This window comes from Palaemon carinicauda, chromosome 9, assembly GCF_036898095.1.
Source record: "Palaemon carinicauda isolate YSFRI2023 chromosome 9, ASM3689809v2, whole genome shotgun sequence".
NCBI lineage: Eukaryota > Metazoa > Arthropoda > Malacostraca > Decapoda > Palaemonidae > Palaemon > Palaemon carinicauda.
Genome location: NC_090733.1, coordinates 105,038,725 through 105,053,917, shown reverse-complemented (window position 1 = coordinate 105,053,917; position 15,193 = coordinate 105,038,725). Strand labels below are relative to the sequence as shown.

The window sequence follows — 15,193 nt, the reverse complement described above, 5'->3', positions numbered from 1 at the left end:
TCGAGTGGCTGTTCCCTGGAGTGAGTTGATCAGGGCATCCGCCGCTCCAGTGCCTACCGCGTTGCCCTCTAGAGCCGCTCCTGCGCCCTTGCCACATGTGTTGTCCGCTCGATCCACCCGTCAGTCGAAACTGCTGACACACGTCGACTTCGCCATGCCTTTACCCGCCAAGTCACCGGCTCCATCTGCCCAGCGGGGAGAGCCGCTGCTTCGGCCCGGTAGCATGGCCTCCATCCCCGGTACCACGGCAGCTCTGTCAAAGCGGCCTGGCCAACCGGCGGCTCACTGTGGACCCCTGGCCCCACGGAGCTCCTTGGGAGGAGGTAGACCCATGACGGCTACCTCTGTTTCGGCGGATCCACCCGTGTTGGAAGTATCCGCGCCGTTGGATCGGCGGGAAGGAGATGACGTAGCCTCCCACGTGGCTCCATCCGTGCTCGGCGATGCACCCGACACGGAGGATCAAGTGGTGGAAGGCCTGATGGACGGCGGAGAGTGCTCAGCGGACGAGGTGCCGTCCTATAGGAAAGTCCTAGCCCTAATTAGACGTCATCACCAACTGGACGACCCGAAACCTTCGACAGAGCAAGCTTGGCTATCGGGTCTGGGAAGAATGGTCGACAACCCCGTCCAACAAAAGCTGTCACTAACCCTCCCGTTGGCCCCAGACGTTAAGTTAGGGATGGATCACATGGACAGGTACGTCGCGGGACAAGTAAATTCTCTCAGGGCACAAGGGTCCTTCAAGCTACTGCCGGGATTAAGGACCCAGAAAAGGTTTTACGTCCCTGACGGACGGCACTCGGGGCCCTGCACAGTGGAAGCGACGATATCCACCCTCAACCAGGGCAGTTCAGAAGACAGAACCTCCTCTGCCCCAGTGTGCTTTTCACCAGCTGAGGCTTCGACGATGGAGGATACGGCCCAGTATATTATGAATGTCACGTCGTGGTTAGAATGGTGGGCATGCACCTTGGTTGGCTTTCAGCTGTCTCACGACCTGACGGTACCCAAAAACCAGACGCTACTCCAGGAACTGATCCGCTCAGGGGGGAGGGCCATGAAGTTCCTCACCTTCCAGTCCCTCACACAGACGGCCAACTGGATCTTGCGGAGGAGAGACACTGTCCTCAATAAGTTGGTCCGTAAGCTCCCAGAGAGGGAGGCGAAGTGCCTAAGGAACTCGCCAGTTTGGGGTGACTCCGTCTTCTCCCAGAAGGCAGTGGAGGAAGCTATGGAGAGGGTCCAAAAGCTCAAGGAGACAGGGGATTCCAGGCCCCCTGTAGTAAGACGTCCCACTCATTGAAGGGTTGCGCCGGACGGTCCCCACCCTTCTACAGCACAACCTAGAAGAGACTCCCCTTCTTCCTGGCGTCAAGCGTCACAGCTCTCCCCCCCCCCCCCCCCGTAGGGGAAGTACTATTCCGCAGGCTTCCTTTGGACCGAATTACCCCAGCTCCAGGAGAGGCCGTTCTAGCTGCGCCTCCAGGAGGAGGTAGGAAGAGAGGCCCCCTACTCCTGCCGAAGCCTCAGGTAGGGGGATGCCTCAATCGTTCTTGGCAAGCATGGCGGGACAACGGGGCGGATCCGTGGTCCATGGCAGTCCTGAGGGAGGGGTACAGAGTTCCCTTCCTAGCGGAGCCGCCCGCTCTGATCCCCGACCAACGAGCAGAATGGCTGGCACCCAAGGATCCCTTGAAGAAGGCAGTATTACAAGAGGAGGTGTCAGCCATGCTGAGCAAAGGAGCGTTAGAACTAGTCAAGGACCCGTCCCCGGGGTTCTACAGCAGGCTCTTCCTGGTGGAGAAGGCGACAGGGGGTTGGAGGCCGGTCGGCCCTCAACAATTTCATAAGCAAGACGGACTTCAAGATGGACACTCCAAAGTCAGTTCTGGCAGCCTTAAGGGAAGGGGATTTCATGATGTCCCTGGACCTCAAGGACGCATACTTTTGAAGTGGGGTTCCCAGTCGTTGCAGTTCAGGACCCTATGCTTCCGTCTGTCGACTGCCCCGCAGGTCTGCACAACAGTGTCAGTCTGGGCACACGAGCAGGGGATCCGCCTGATCCGATACCTAGACGACTGGTTGCTGCTTTCAGCCTCAGAGGCAGCACTGAAGGAGCAAGGTGCGAAGCTGTTACGGTTCTGCAGGGACTTGGGGATCACCATCAACATGGAGAAATCACAGTTGGTTCCCTCCACCAAGATTACTTACCTGGGGATGGTCCTGGACTCCAAGTTGGGGAAAGCCTTCCCCTCCGCAGAGAGGCTCGAGAAACTAGACCAGATAATCCTCCCCTTCCTATCAGACACTCCAAGGAGGGCCAAGGACTGGCAGAGGCTAGTGGGCCACCTGGTATCATTGGAAAAGCTGGTCCCTTGGGGGAAGACTCAAGCTAAGAACGGTTCAGTGGAACCTGAAAGAACTCTGGTCCCCGGGAGAGTCTCCGCACAAGATAGTCGCTGTTTTGCTGGAGACGAGAGAGACCCTGAAGTGGTGGTCCGACAGGTCGAATACCCTGAAAGGGATGCCATTCGCGACCGCCCCTCCAGAGATTTTGCTCTTCACAGACGCGTCGAATCAGAGGTGGGGAGCTCATCTCCTCGAAGAAACAGCGAAGGGAAAGTGGTCCCCTGAGGAGAGGACCTTACACATTAACGTCCTCGAACTGCTAGCAGTCCAGAGAGCATACATAGAGTTCGTCCACCGTCTCCGAGGGAACACGGTGGCGCTCATGTGCTACAACGCCACCGTTGTAGCCTATGTGAAAAAGCAGGGAGGACTAAAATCAAGGGAGTTGTGCGACCTCACATCAAGGATCCTGGAATGGACTGAGAGGGAACACATCGAGTTAACAGCCAGGTTCATTCCAGGGAAGAAGAACGTCCTAGCCGACGGCCTCAGCAGGGTGGGTCAAGTAGTGGGATCAAAATGGTCCCTACACCCGAAGGTGGCCCAGACAATCATCCTCAAGTGGGGGTCGCCGGTGATGGACCTGTTCGCCAGAAAGCTCAATGCCCAGCTCCCCGTGTTTAGTTCTCCAGTGCCAGACCCCGCAGCAGCGTTTGAGGACGCCTTCCAGCACCCGTGGGACGGTCTCGACGTGTACGCCTTCCCTCCCTTCGGAACCCTCAGACAAGTCCTCATCAGGGTCAGACGTGCAAAGAAACTGCAGATGACTTTGGTAGCACCCTGGTGGCCGGAGAGAGAGTGGTTCGCAGACCTAAAGGAGTTAGCGGTCCTCCCACCGTGGCCACTTCTGGACAGGGAAGACTTCTCCGTTAGCCCCACTTTCGAGAAGTTTCACGAAAACCCTCGGTCCCTCCGCCTACATGCGTGGAGGTTATCGAGCGTCTCCTGAGGAAGGAAGGATACTCGTCAAAGACCGCCGCAAGGATGACTGGCTATCTGAGAAAATCCTCAGTCATGGTCTACCAAGCTAAATGGGCCACATTCACAAAGTGGTGCGCCTCCCAGAACCTCAGGCCGTTGGATGCTTCTATTCACAAGATAGCGGACTTCCTGGTTCACCTGAGAGACGACCTAGGGGTGTCTATCCCGGCCATCAAGGGAGTTCGAGCTGCGTTGGGTCAGGTCTTTTTCCTCAAAGGACTCAATATAGGAGCCTCTCGGTAGATCTCAATGCTCATAAGGAGCTTTGAGCAATCATGTTCTCCACGCTCCTCTAGAGTACCGCAATGGGACGTAGGCAGAGTCCTTAAGGCCCTATCTAAGCCACCCTTCGAACCCCTCAGGAACATTCATGACAAAGACCTTACCCTTAAGACGGTCTTCCTCCTAGCCTTGGCCTCCGCTAAACGAGTCGGTGAGCTCCACGGGTTGTCGTACGAGGTTTTGCACTCGAAGGGTTGGAAGGACCTAAGTTTCAATTTTTTGCCTGACTTCGTAGCCAAAACGCAGAATCCTGCTTCCTGGGACCCCAAGTTCGAGGGTTTTTCGGTCCCAGCAATTCCACGTTCAGACAATCCTGAAGATTTGTTGTTGTGCCCAGTCAGGTCAGTTAGAAAATACCTTGAAAGGACAGCCAGACTTCAGGCGGGGATTAAGAGCCTGTTTTTCTCCTCGGGCCTGGTAAAGAAAGCAGTGTCCAAGAACACCATCTCCCTCTGGCTGCGACAGGTCATAAAGAAAGCCTATGACAGTTACGGATCCACAAGAACATGGCAGTGGGCCAGATTCTGAAAGTGGGTACATGATCCAGACAGTCCACTTTTACGGCCCACTACCTGAAGGACTGTACAAGGAAGTCTCTGGACTCCTTCTCCATCGGCCCAGTCACTTCCACACTCCAACAGGTTTAAGGTTGAAGCGCGTGGGAAGTAATTCCAAGCGACACATGTTCCTCCTTACTATCCCCTTTTTTCCTGCTTCCCCTGTTCCCTTTCCTTTTCCTCCGCCCATGTGAGTCATTCATTGGAGACGTCCACGTTCGGATGAATTTCATAGAGGTGAGTTACATAGACACTAGAAAGTTTTTTGCTAGTTTTCCCCGAGTCTCCTATCCTGTTTTATTGTCAGCTAGAACCTAGCCTCCTATCTAGGTTCAATCATATGAGATCTATCGGGTCTTCCGGCCTGTAAGTCCACCCCTGCCTCCTAATGTGCAAGTCTCCTAAGAAAGTAGTTTGAGGTAAGTACTCCGTGTTGGAACAAATCACAAATTTTAAGTAATTTATATTTTTCCTAACAGTACTTACCTCGAACTACTTTCGAGTTATTGCCCGCCCAGCCTTCCCCGAGTGTCTTACAGGAGTTCGATACCATAATTATCAAAAGCTTACTGAGGACCGAGACAGCACCATGCTCTCGCCCGCTGACCCGGGTCGCCTCAAGGCGAGTATCCATCCGCCACAGAGGGACCCACCAGAGAAAATGGAGATAAGGTAAACTACACAAAATTCTGGTCAGTTGGGAGGAGAATCCCAGATACTCCTACGAAAGTAGTTTGAGGTAAGTACTGTACTGTTAGGAAAAATACAAATTACTGAAAATTTGTGATATTTTCATTTTAAAATAAATTTTTAAATATACTTACCTGGTAGTTACATATATAAAAGGTCCCTCCCTCCTCCCCTCTGTAAAAAGGGCATGGATTTTCTGAGGACTGATGGGAATAGTTCCAGGTACCTAAATAGAGGGAGCACAGGTATGATCACCTGGCCATCTATCGGCGATTGCCGCGAATTTTCAATTTCTGCCGTGCGCGACGAATCGGCGGGATAAAGCTATATATATACCAGGTAAGTATATTTAGAAATTTATTTTTAAATATAAATACCATATTTTCTTCCCTTACAGGTTATAAGATATATATACCAAGATGTTTAGATATGTAAGCTAGATTCTTTCTAACGATACATTTTAAATTGTTTCATATTTTGTCAGTAAAAATAAAAAGACATATAATTGTATCTGCGTCTTAATCGCCCTTAAAGAGTACGAATAAAATTGTCCAGATCCTTCTTGTAAGTAAAATCTCTGAAAGAATAACCTGGTAATCTCTACAAGTTCCATCTTGTTCCAACAGAATGGGCAAACTTTGAAACCTTATGGTCGAAGTCGACAATTTCCCTGCAGACAAATAATGGTAATGTCATATATATAAGGTCTGGGAGACCATATAAGGAACTCATTCAAAGTAAAGGCACTTATACAAACCCACAGATATAGTACTTTCAAGTAATTCTCTGGTAAACTTCCATCATGACGACATGGCTGAGCCCAAAAAACGGAAATCTATTTTTGGGTGATATGGCCATGTCGTCCTGATGGACCCTCCCTTCTTTCAAAAGGAGTATGACAACTGAGTAATGAAAGACCCCACCCGAAACTACTCTATCTGCTGCTATTCCTGCTTAAATACAACAAGGAATAATACGCCGTAGTAGTACTGGGAGGGGATTCACCAGGTAACCTTGATAACGGCTCCCCTTCATTTCGCCACTTTTCCCCCTCAAAGAGTAAAATCTATTCTGGGTGAAGATTGCCATGTGTCGTATGAAGAAATACGTCCCATGGTTTTATGCGATATCCTTAAAAGTTATATTAAGGATACTCGCGCCAGGAGTTAGAATTCTGGAGACCTATGGTTAATTCTCTGAGAGTATCACTGTAGCCAAATATCCCTTAGAAAGCTGCCTAAAGGAACCTTCTATCAGGACGACATGGCCATATCACCCAAAAATAGATTTTTCGCTTTGCTCAAAATCCGTTTTTTCACTTTGCTTAAAATCCGTTTGTTCCGTAACCGAAATACAAACCACGCTATTTACAAAGGGTTATTACTTTTAGCGTAGCTGAAATGGCGAGCCATTAGAATTTAACGAGGGTGTATTACCCCCCGCGCTAGTTAGCGGGGGGGTAGGGGAGTGGTAGCTAGCTACCCCTCCTCCCCCTCACACACACGTGAATACCCACTTTCACTTTTGGCTCGGACTGTGACAGACGTCTCTGTCTTGGTCCTCGCTTGGCAGCCATTGTCTGTTTTGTCTTTACTTAATCGCTTACTTTTCTTTTACTCAATATATATGTAAACATGTTTTCATGTTTGTATATATATTTGAGTATAGAAATAAGTAAGTTTCCTTTTCAGATGTGTGTGTGTAGTGTACGATATCTACGTGGAGGCCTCGGCAGTTAGGCCACCACGGCGTATTTTATGGGTGGCGATCGAGTTTGACTTATGTCTTTCTCTCTCTCTCTCACTCTTGAGGTCGTTCACCCTTTTACTACGTGTTACTACGCCCTTGTAGCCTAGCTTCCTTTCCGTGTGGGGGGTTGCTACGCGTACGTTTGTATCAATTAGTTATGAATCTAATTGTAGTTGTTTTTTTTCAGCTTGTAGAACGATTCCTTTCGGGGTTTTCGTTCTTTCTTTAGTGTTCATTCATTTTTTAATTACATAATTACATAGTTACATAATTATAATTGTTATAATTCTGTTTTGGTTACAGCTCTCCTTCCGCGAGTGTAAGTGGTTGTGAGGGCACGTGCCTGTTGTGTAATTCTTGTTCCTTTCCCTCGGGATTCCTCTTCGGAGCCTTCCCGGGGGAATGAATGTGTACTAATATTATTTGTTTTATTTTTTTACAGTTACCGATCTAGTTCGTTTCTGTAATATAGCAACGGTGTGAGCTGTCTGGTTGAGTCCTGGGGATTCGGCTGTTGCTGCCTCCCCCCTTGTATTTTCGTCAGGGGCGTGTCTCCTTCTACTGGTAGTACTCCCGTGTCGACGGACAGCTCTCCAGTTCATTTTAGAACAGTCAGGAGGCTTGCCTCCTTGGGCGGATAACTTTCCTTCCGAGGGAAGTTTTTCCTGTCCAGGCTTGAGTTTTTCCCCTTTTGGGGGGTTCTTCTCTTGCCTTTTTTTCGTGCGACTATGCTCTTGGTGCTGAGCGGTCGCACCTGCAGTTTCGCTCAAGGGGCTGGGCAACTGCAGGAGCTCCTCTTCGGAGGATTGCTCCTTTTAGGTCACTGGCTGACCAGTCTCTTCTACGAAGTGTTTCTCTTTCGTTCGCGAGAGAGTACACTCATAGAGACTCCTCTTCGGAGGTTTCTTCTGTTGCTGTTGCTGTTGGCCTCCCTCGCCGTAAGGCCCTCCGTCCGCCTCGTCGTAAGGGCCTCTCATCTCCCTATAAGGGTGCTTGAGGCGCCCTTTTGGATCTCCGTTTGCAGCCTACACTCCTTTTTTTCTCGATCTTCCGCCTTGGTGCAGATGGACAGCAGTCTGATCTCGTCTTCCGACGGGCAACGGTCTTCCCGACGGACAACGGTCTGCCCGACGGACAGCGGTCTTCCGACGGACATCAGTCTCCCGGCGGACAACGATTCCTTCGGGGCAAAGGGTTGCCCCCACGGGGGTTCTTCCCTTGCGTGTCAGGGTTTCCCTGCGCGCCCTTCTGCTCATCAGCGCTCTCCTGTTCGTCAGCGCTTTCAAGATGATCTTCCCTGCGGTTCCTGTTACGTGCCCTGTGCGCCCACGTTCGCCCTCGCGATCTAGAACTTCGGTTCAGGTCGGGGTCAAGGACTTCTTCTTTGCGCAGGCTTCCACGCGTAGCCTTCTGCTCGTCAGCGATCATCAGCTCGCCAGCGATCATCAGCTCGCCAGCGATCATCAGCTCGCCAGCGATCATCAGCTCGCCAGCGATCATCAGCTCGCCAGCGATCATCAGCTCGCCAGCGATCATCAGCTCGTCAGCGATCATCAGCTCGCCAGCGATCATCAGCTCGTCAGCGATCTCCGGATCGCCCACGTGTGTTACAGCTGGCACGCCAACGTTCTCCAACACTTCTGAAGGAACATGGTTTGCCAGCTACTAGCTCACCTGCGCATGCTGATCGCCATCGCACGACCCTCAACTGCGGATGCTGATCGCCATCGCGCGACCCTCAACTGCGGATGCTGATCGCCATCGCGCGACCCTCAACTGCGGATGCTGATCGCCATCGCGCGACCCTCAACTGCAGATGCTGATTACGCATGCTGCTCCTCATCGCACAACCCTGAACGATCGCCCTCCTGCGGATGCTGATCACCATCGCACCCTTTCACGCGATCATTCACCTGCGCATGCTGCTCGCCATCGCACAACCCTGCACGATTGCCCGCTTACGCATGCTGCTCCTCATCGCACAACCCTGAACGATCGCCCTCCTGCGGATGCTGATCACCATCGCACCCTTTCACGCGATCATTCACCTGCGCATGCTGCTCGCCATCGCACAACCCTGCACGATTGCCCGCTTACGCATGCTGCTCCTCATCGTACAACCCTGAACGATCGCCCTCCTGCGGATGCTGATCACCATCGCACCCTTTCACGCGATCATTCACCTGCGCATGCTGCTCGCCATCGCACAACCCTGCACGATTGCCCGCTTACGCATGCTGCTCCTCATCGCACAACCCTGAACGATCGCCCTCCTGCGGATGCTGATCACCATCGCACCCTTTCACGCGATCATTCACCTGCGCATGCTGCTCGCCATCGCACAACCCTGCACGATTGCCCGCTTACGCATGCTGCTCCTCATCGCACAACCCTGAACGATCACCCTCCTGCGGATGCTGATCACCATCGCACCTTTTCACGCGATCATTCACCTGCGCATGCTGCTCGCCATCGCTTACCATCACGCGGTCATTATCGCCAGCGATCTTCTTCACCTACGCGGCAGCACGATCCCTCGCCGTCACGCCATCGCTTGCGTTCGTCGCCTCGGACACGTGTTCATTTACCTGCCCACTCGCCTGCGCGCCTGCGCGATCGCTCGCCTGCGCGCCCGCGCGATCGCTCGCCTGCGCAATCGCTCGCCCGCGCGATCGCTCGCCTGCGCGATCGCTCGCCTGCGCGATCGCTCGCCTGCGCGATCGCTCGCCCGCGCGATCGCTCGCCCGCGCGCCCGCGCGACCATTCGCCTTTGCGCGACTGTTCGCCTTTGCGCAACCGTTCGCCCTCGCGCAACCGTTCGCCCTCGCGCGACCATAGTTCGCGGCGAATTCCACAGCCGGTGGTAGCAGCAGGGACGCGTGCTCCTAGACGGCACTCGGGATCACCTCCATCCAAGCACAGGTTGGTAGTGCAGGACGAAGACAGGTCAGTACAGCATTCTTCCCCACCTTCTTTTCAGGCAGGTACCGTCGGGTCCACTCCAAAGGATCGCCCGATCCCTTTCACCTTAGCGAGGATTTTGGACTCTGTGTCCTTGGAGCAGCAGACATGGTTTGGTCCGCTGGCACGGGCGTTAATGAGGGTTATGAAACCAGTACTCGCCGGCCAGGGTAACAAACCAGCGGCTGTCTCTCCTACGCTGAAGAGAAAGAGAGGAGTGGACTTCGTGGTGACTTCCCCCAGGGCGAAGTTGGTTCCCAAGAGGTCGGTCTCGAGGGTCCCCTCTCCTGTACGAGTACTCTCTCCTTCTCCTGCCCTGGAAGGATTTTTGGCGGGGGGGCTTTCCGTTCAAGATTTCTCCATCGGACAAGGGGTGACTGCTTACCTCTTCCTCTGGGAGCTTACCAGGTTCTTTCCCTCCTCGGTTACGGCCCGAGGTTTGGTTCAAGGAAGCTACAGGAAGATCAAGGGTACTTTCCTCCTCTCGAGCTCAGACACCTTGGCCTTTCGTCGTTAAGTATCTACTTGCGGACAAGCTCGATGTTGTACCATCTGGACGCGCTGACTGAAGGCTTCCTTCGGGTGTCTCATCTGTGGAGGTCGACGACCTCAGACACCCTTCCATCCTTGAGAAGAGTTTTGTCTGTGCCCAAGGACAGAGACTTAGACAGCTGCTGGGCGGAGTAAATCGACTTCCGGTTTCACTCCTCCAAGGCGCTTTCTTCCAGACTCTGCAGGGCTCCAGCGCCCTTTTCTTTCAACCACGTCGGCCTAAGTTATCGGCTACGACAACTGGGACAAGGTGTCCAATTGCAGTTTCCTCCTGTCAGGAACAGATGGCACGGGAGATTCCCCCGGGGGGGCATAGGCCTAAAAGGAGTTCACGAACTCTAGGATTGCAGGTTTTTTCGCTGGGAGGATGCTTAAGGTTACTCATCCGAATGACAGCTTCCCGATGCCCATTCCCGCACAATCTCTGTGAGTAGCCAAGGATATCGCGCCTGCTGTCTCTGTCAGCGAATTCAGTGTCTCTGAACCTCTATGCCATAGCGTCAGCAGAGTTGCCCGGTTGGGCAGAATGATCCATACCTTAGGCGAAGGTCTTCCTTAGGATCATCGACGGCTTCACCCCCGGTCCCCTCAGTCGATCCTTTCTTGTAAGGAAGGATCTGAGAGGGGATGTCCATAGTCGACCTCTCAGTCCTGATCAAGTTTGTCGAACAAACTTCGGCCAGCGTAGACCAGCAGAATCGATCAGACTGGTAACGAGGCGACAGGACTCCTTTAACCCTGGATCGGAAGGACGGGTACTTTCAGTTTCCATTCCATCCATCTTCCAGGGTGCTCGTCGAATTCAGCCTAGACTGCAAGTATTCCTGCTTATGATGCAGTGTGGCTATCCCGCCGTGGCATAGCAGGTTTGTTTCCCCAGAGAACTCTCCCTGCCTTCCTCTTGGCCGCTCAGGTGCAGGCTTCCGCCTCCTCTGCTGTTTGGAGGGCTGGTCAACTCCGGTAGGCTCGGGTTTCGACCTTCTTCAGCGCCGGGACTAGCTTCCGGAATGTGACCATGAGTGTGGGCTCATGGTATTTTGCTTGGAGCCTTCTCTTCCTCTGCCTCAACATCTGGAGTATCTGGCCATGATTTTGAGTCAACCGCCTTACCACATTGGAAACCCCGCTTCTCGTCCGTCCAGCGAGGTTAAGCAACGTCGGTACTTGGATGGGTGACCACCTGGGGACGCCAAATTCTGTTACCGCATCCTCCGAGCCTTCCTTTCGGTTGACTGTGGCAAGACTGAGGAGAGTCGCAGTACCTGTTCTCAGTCAAGCAGAGCTTTCAGCCATACCTTTGAACGTTTCCTAGTTCTTCTTTCCTCATTGACCCGTCTATAGTCCGAACGGTCGCCTCAGGATAAGTTCCATGTGGGGCGATCCAAGTACCGGTGGCTTCAGGCAATGTTTAACCGGACTCCCTGGCCCTATGGGACCAGCGGAACTATTAAACCTGTAATGGGTGTTGACCTATGGAGCCTCTTGATGGTAGTGGATATTCTCGTCCTTTCCCCACATTCTTGATGCGGTTCTCGGACTCGTCAAAGGAAAGGGGGGGGGGCATGTTCCGGTCCAGGCCTATGGTCAAGACCTGAAGGATACCTCTCCATCATTCAGGCAGGCTTAAGGGCCTTAGTCTGGCCCCTCTTCAGATCCTACAGCTCCTGCCAAGTCGCCCCGTTGCGCGTCGACTTCATTCTAACCAGCAGGGGACGCATTTTCACACCTTCACATCTTGTAGTAGAGATACCGGGATGATTGAGATTCTCTCAATTCCACCATCGGCTCTCTCATTCCAGGCAGGGGAATGTCTCTCTCAGACTATCCGAGCAGAGCCTCATAGAGAGAGTGTACCTAGGGGTCTTTGACCTTGGGTAACCAGCAAGTGCTGGTCTGGGGGACCTGATCGCAACACCTTGGAACCTCAAGCTTCCACTAGTCTTACCCCCAGTCTCAGACCCCGAGACTGGCAAGATGCATTCCGGTGATGGTGGGACAAATTCGACGCCTGCGTCTTCCCTCCTTTTTGTCTGCGGACAATGGGTCTCAACAAAACCAGGTTGTCTGTCAACCTTTCTATGGGAGAGCTCCACTGGGACTATGCGCAGAACGGTTTCTGGACCCTCTGCTTCCCCTGACGGAACTCCCGGGAGAGCTTCTCCCACGGCGCAGACTACTCAAGCAACCACACTGCGACATCTCTCCCGAACCGGGGCATCGCTTCGGCTTCATGCCTGGAGACACTACGCTTCCTCCTCTAGAAGAGACAACCCGCTACAGTCGCGGTACGGAGGTCGCGTAATCTGCGATAGTCATCCACAGGGGTCTCCCAAGCAAAGTGAAGAGTCTAAGGTGGTGGGTGCCGTGGGAGATATACCTCTTCCCGTGAGGCCTCTTCTCCAGCAATAACGGTCTTATTGCCTTTCGGCGGGAGGAAGCTCCTTTCCGCTCTCGGCAATGAAGCCTGTCGCTCAGCCTTTCCCTGACCTTCAGGCTTAAAGGAATAACTTTTTCCTGCCCGCTGGATCTATCCTCGCTCATGCGAAGCTACGATCGTCCCTGCCCTAGTCGGAGGAAGACCTCCAACTTGGAGCATGGCTCGGACTTTTAGTCCTTTAAGAGATCTTCTCAAGACCCTTTTACGACAGGCCTCGGATTGTATTCCGCCTTGGGTCTTCTGCTCACTCTGGCCACGGCCAGTGTGTAAGCAATCTTCTTGGTCTCTTACTACTCCCCCCTTTCTAAGGAAGAGGGGAAGGCAACATTCAGGCTCGCTCCTGAGTTGTTGGCTAGACTCAGAATCTGAGGGTCCCGACCCTTCGGTCCGATTCATTCAAGATTTCGAGTCTCCATTCTGTGTGTTATGTCCCAAGACCTTCTCTTTCTTGCCAGTAAGGAATCGAGAGGTTAGCGCTGGGAACAGCTGCAGTTTGGCCTCAGTTGCAGCCGATTTGGGAACACATGGAGGACATGGGGGGAGAGTCACCAGTATACCTCTTCAGCCCGGACTCGAGTACATTCATCTCGACCTGTCTTCAAACCCTCCCCCGTCACGTCGCCCTACAGCACGATGTTGGATACATCGCAACGTCCTCGCCTTCGAGTAATACTACTCTGTGACGCAGGTGCTACAAGCTGGAGTCTGGAAGCGTCTGATGACCTTCGCAGCCCGCTTCCTGCAGGGCGTGACCCACAGGAGTCTCGATACGTTTTCTATCGCTCTGTGGTGGCTACACAACAGCTGGTCTAACCTCAGGCTCCTTTTTGGACAGGTAGCAGAAGGTTGAGGGCATTGTTATCAGGTTTTAGTCTGCATGAACGAAAGAAGTATGTCTGGCCCTTACTTCTTTCTTCATCATCCCCTCTACGGGGAAGCAGCATCCTGGTCTCTGCATAGCTGACCTCGAACCTCTGCAGGTAAACCATGCTTCCTTGTGTTCCGAGTATTGAGTCAATACTGTCGCGTCCCCCATACCCTGACGAGGTGGTATTGGGAACGTCCTAACCCAGAGTTCCTTCTGGAACTCCAGGTCAACTGCCTAAGACGGGTCACACTTCTTCCTTCACACACAAGCTTACGTAGGCCACATGGTTCCTTGCGGAGCAAGGAACTTGTGAGGTGCAGGGACTCCTTTTCTCGAGTGCGACTCACTCGGATTCTGAGTCCCCGGGTAAAGCCAAAGCCAGTATGGCTGGGGACTTTCCACCCTTCCTAAGGGATAAGTCACCCTTTGTAAATAGCGTGGTTTGTATTTCGGTTACGGAACAAATGACAAATTCGAAGATAATTTGTATTTTTCCTAACCATACAAACCTTAGCTATTTACACATATTTGCCCGCCAGCCCTGTCCCCCAAGACAAGTCCTACCTCTAAGTGAAAGTGAGTATTCATGTGTGTGTGAGGGGGAGGAGGGGTAGCTAGCTACCACTCCCCTACCCCCCCGCTAACTAGCGCGGGGGGTAATACACCCTCGTTAAATTCTAATGGCTCGCCATTTCAGCTACACTAAAAGTAATAACCCTTTGTAAATAGCTAAGGTTTGTATGGTTAGGAAAAATACAAATTATCTTCGAATTTGTCATTTTTTTTTTTCTTCAGAATATTATGAGTATCACTGCATTTTTATTATTTACATTTTTAGATAATGTTTAAATTTATAATATTGGTAAGGTTGTTATTGTAAAATGATTTTTTATTTGTTGTATTTCAATTTTTTCTTAATTTTTTGCAGAAAAATCATGGCTTTTGCCAAATTATGCAAGCGAGGAAATATCGAACCTTATTCCTCGAAAACATTTTTGGCCATGAAGAAAAACTTCCAGTCCTCCTTAGGTCCTGTTGAATCTGCTAGGTTCTGTAACCAGTTTCTTCATCTAGATGATGTTAAAGAAATGTTTACCCTCTTATGGAACAATTCCATTGCTCACAAATGTTTTCAGGTTGCAAATGATTGTTCAGAGCTAAAAATGGATGAAATTTCTAAGTCAATGAGAGAAGATGGTAATAGATATTACAAAAAATCTTATTTTCAAACAGCACTTCAGAATTATAACAGGAGTATCACATATGCTCCACATCCAAAGCTTCCATTAAAAGGTTGTTGTCCTTATGACTGTGGACTGGAAGGTTTTGAATCTCTTGGCTGTGGGTATGCAAACCGTTCAGCTGTCTTTCTCAGCATAAAAGATTATAAGAGATGCCTTATTGACATAGATTTAGCCTTTAAGTATGGATATCCAAAGCACCAATGGCATAAATTGATTGAGAGAAGAGAACGTTGTATTAAGGAGCAGAAGAAATATGGTGTAAAAGATGAATCTATCAAATCTATAAATGCCCAGAATCCTCCCAAATTGGCAAGCGTTAATGATGAAGTCCCGGCATTTAGTGCATCGCTGAAGGTTATCAATTCTGAGGAGAGAGGAAGACATGTTGTCACTACAAGAGAAATACCCCCAGGTATTTATGGAATTAAAATTTTTTATTTTTGTATGTAAATCAACCAAG

The 15,193-nt window shown here is 51.5% G+C and overlaps 1 protein-coding gene across 3 annotated transcripts in view; it reads left to right on the top strand.

Moving 5' to 3' along the window:
- Positions 1 to 15,193, top strand: part of LOC137647036 (SET and MYND domain-containing protein 4-like) — a 157,591-nt gene that overhangs the window by 82,256 nt on the left and 60,142 nt on the right. For all 3 annotated transcript variants that reach the window (XM_068380173.1, XM_068380170.1, XM_068380172.1), the window contains exon 2: positions 14,418 to 15,145. In XM_068380173.1, coding sequence (XP_068236274.1) covers positions 14,425 to 15,145 — 721 coding nt within the window. In that variant the 5' untranslated portion in view covers positions 14,418 to 14,424. The remainder of the gene's footprint in view (positions 1 to 14,417; positions 15,146 to 15,193) is intronic.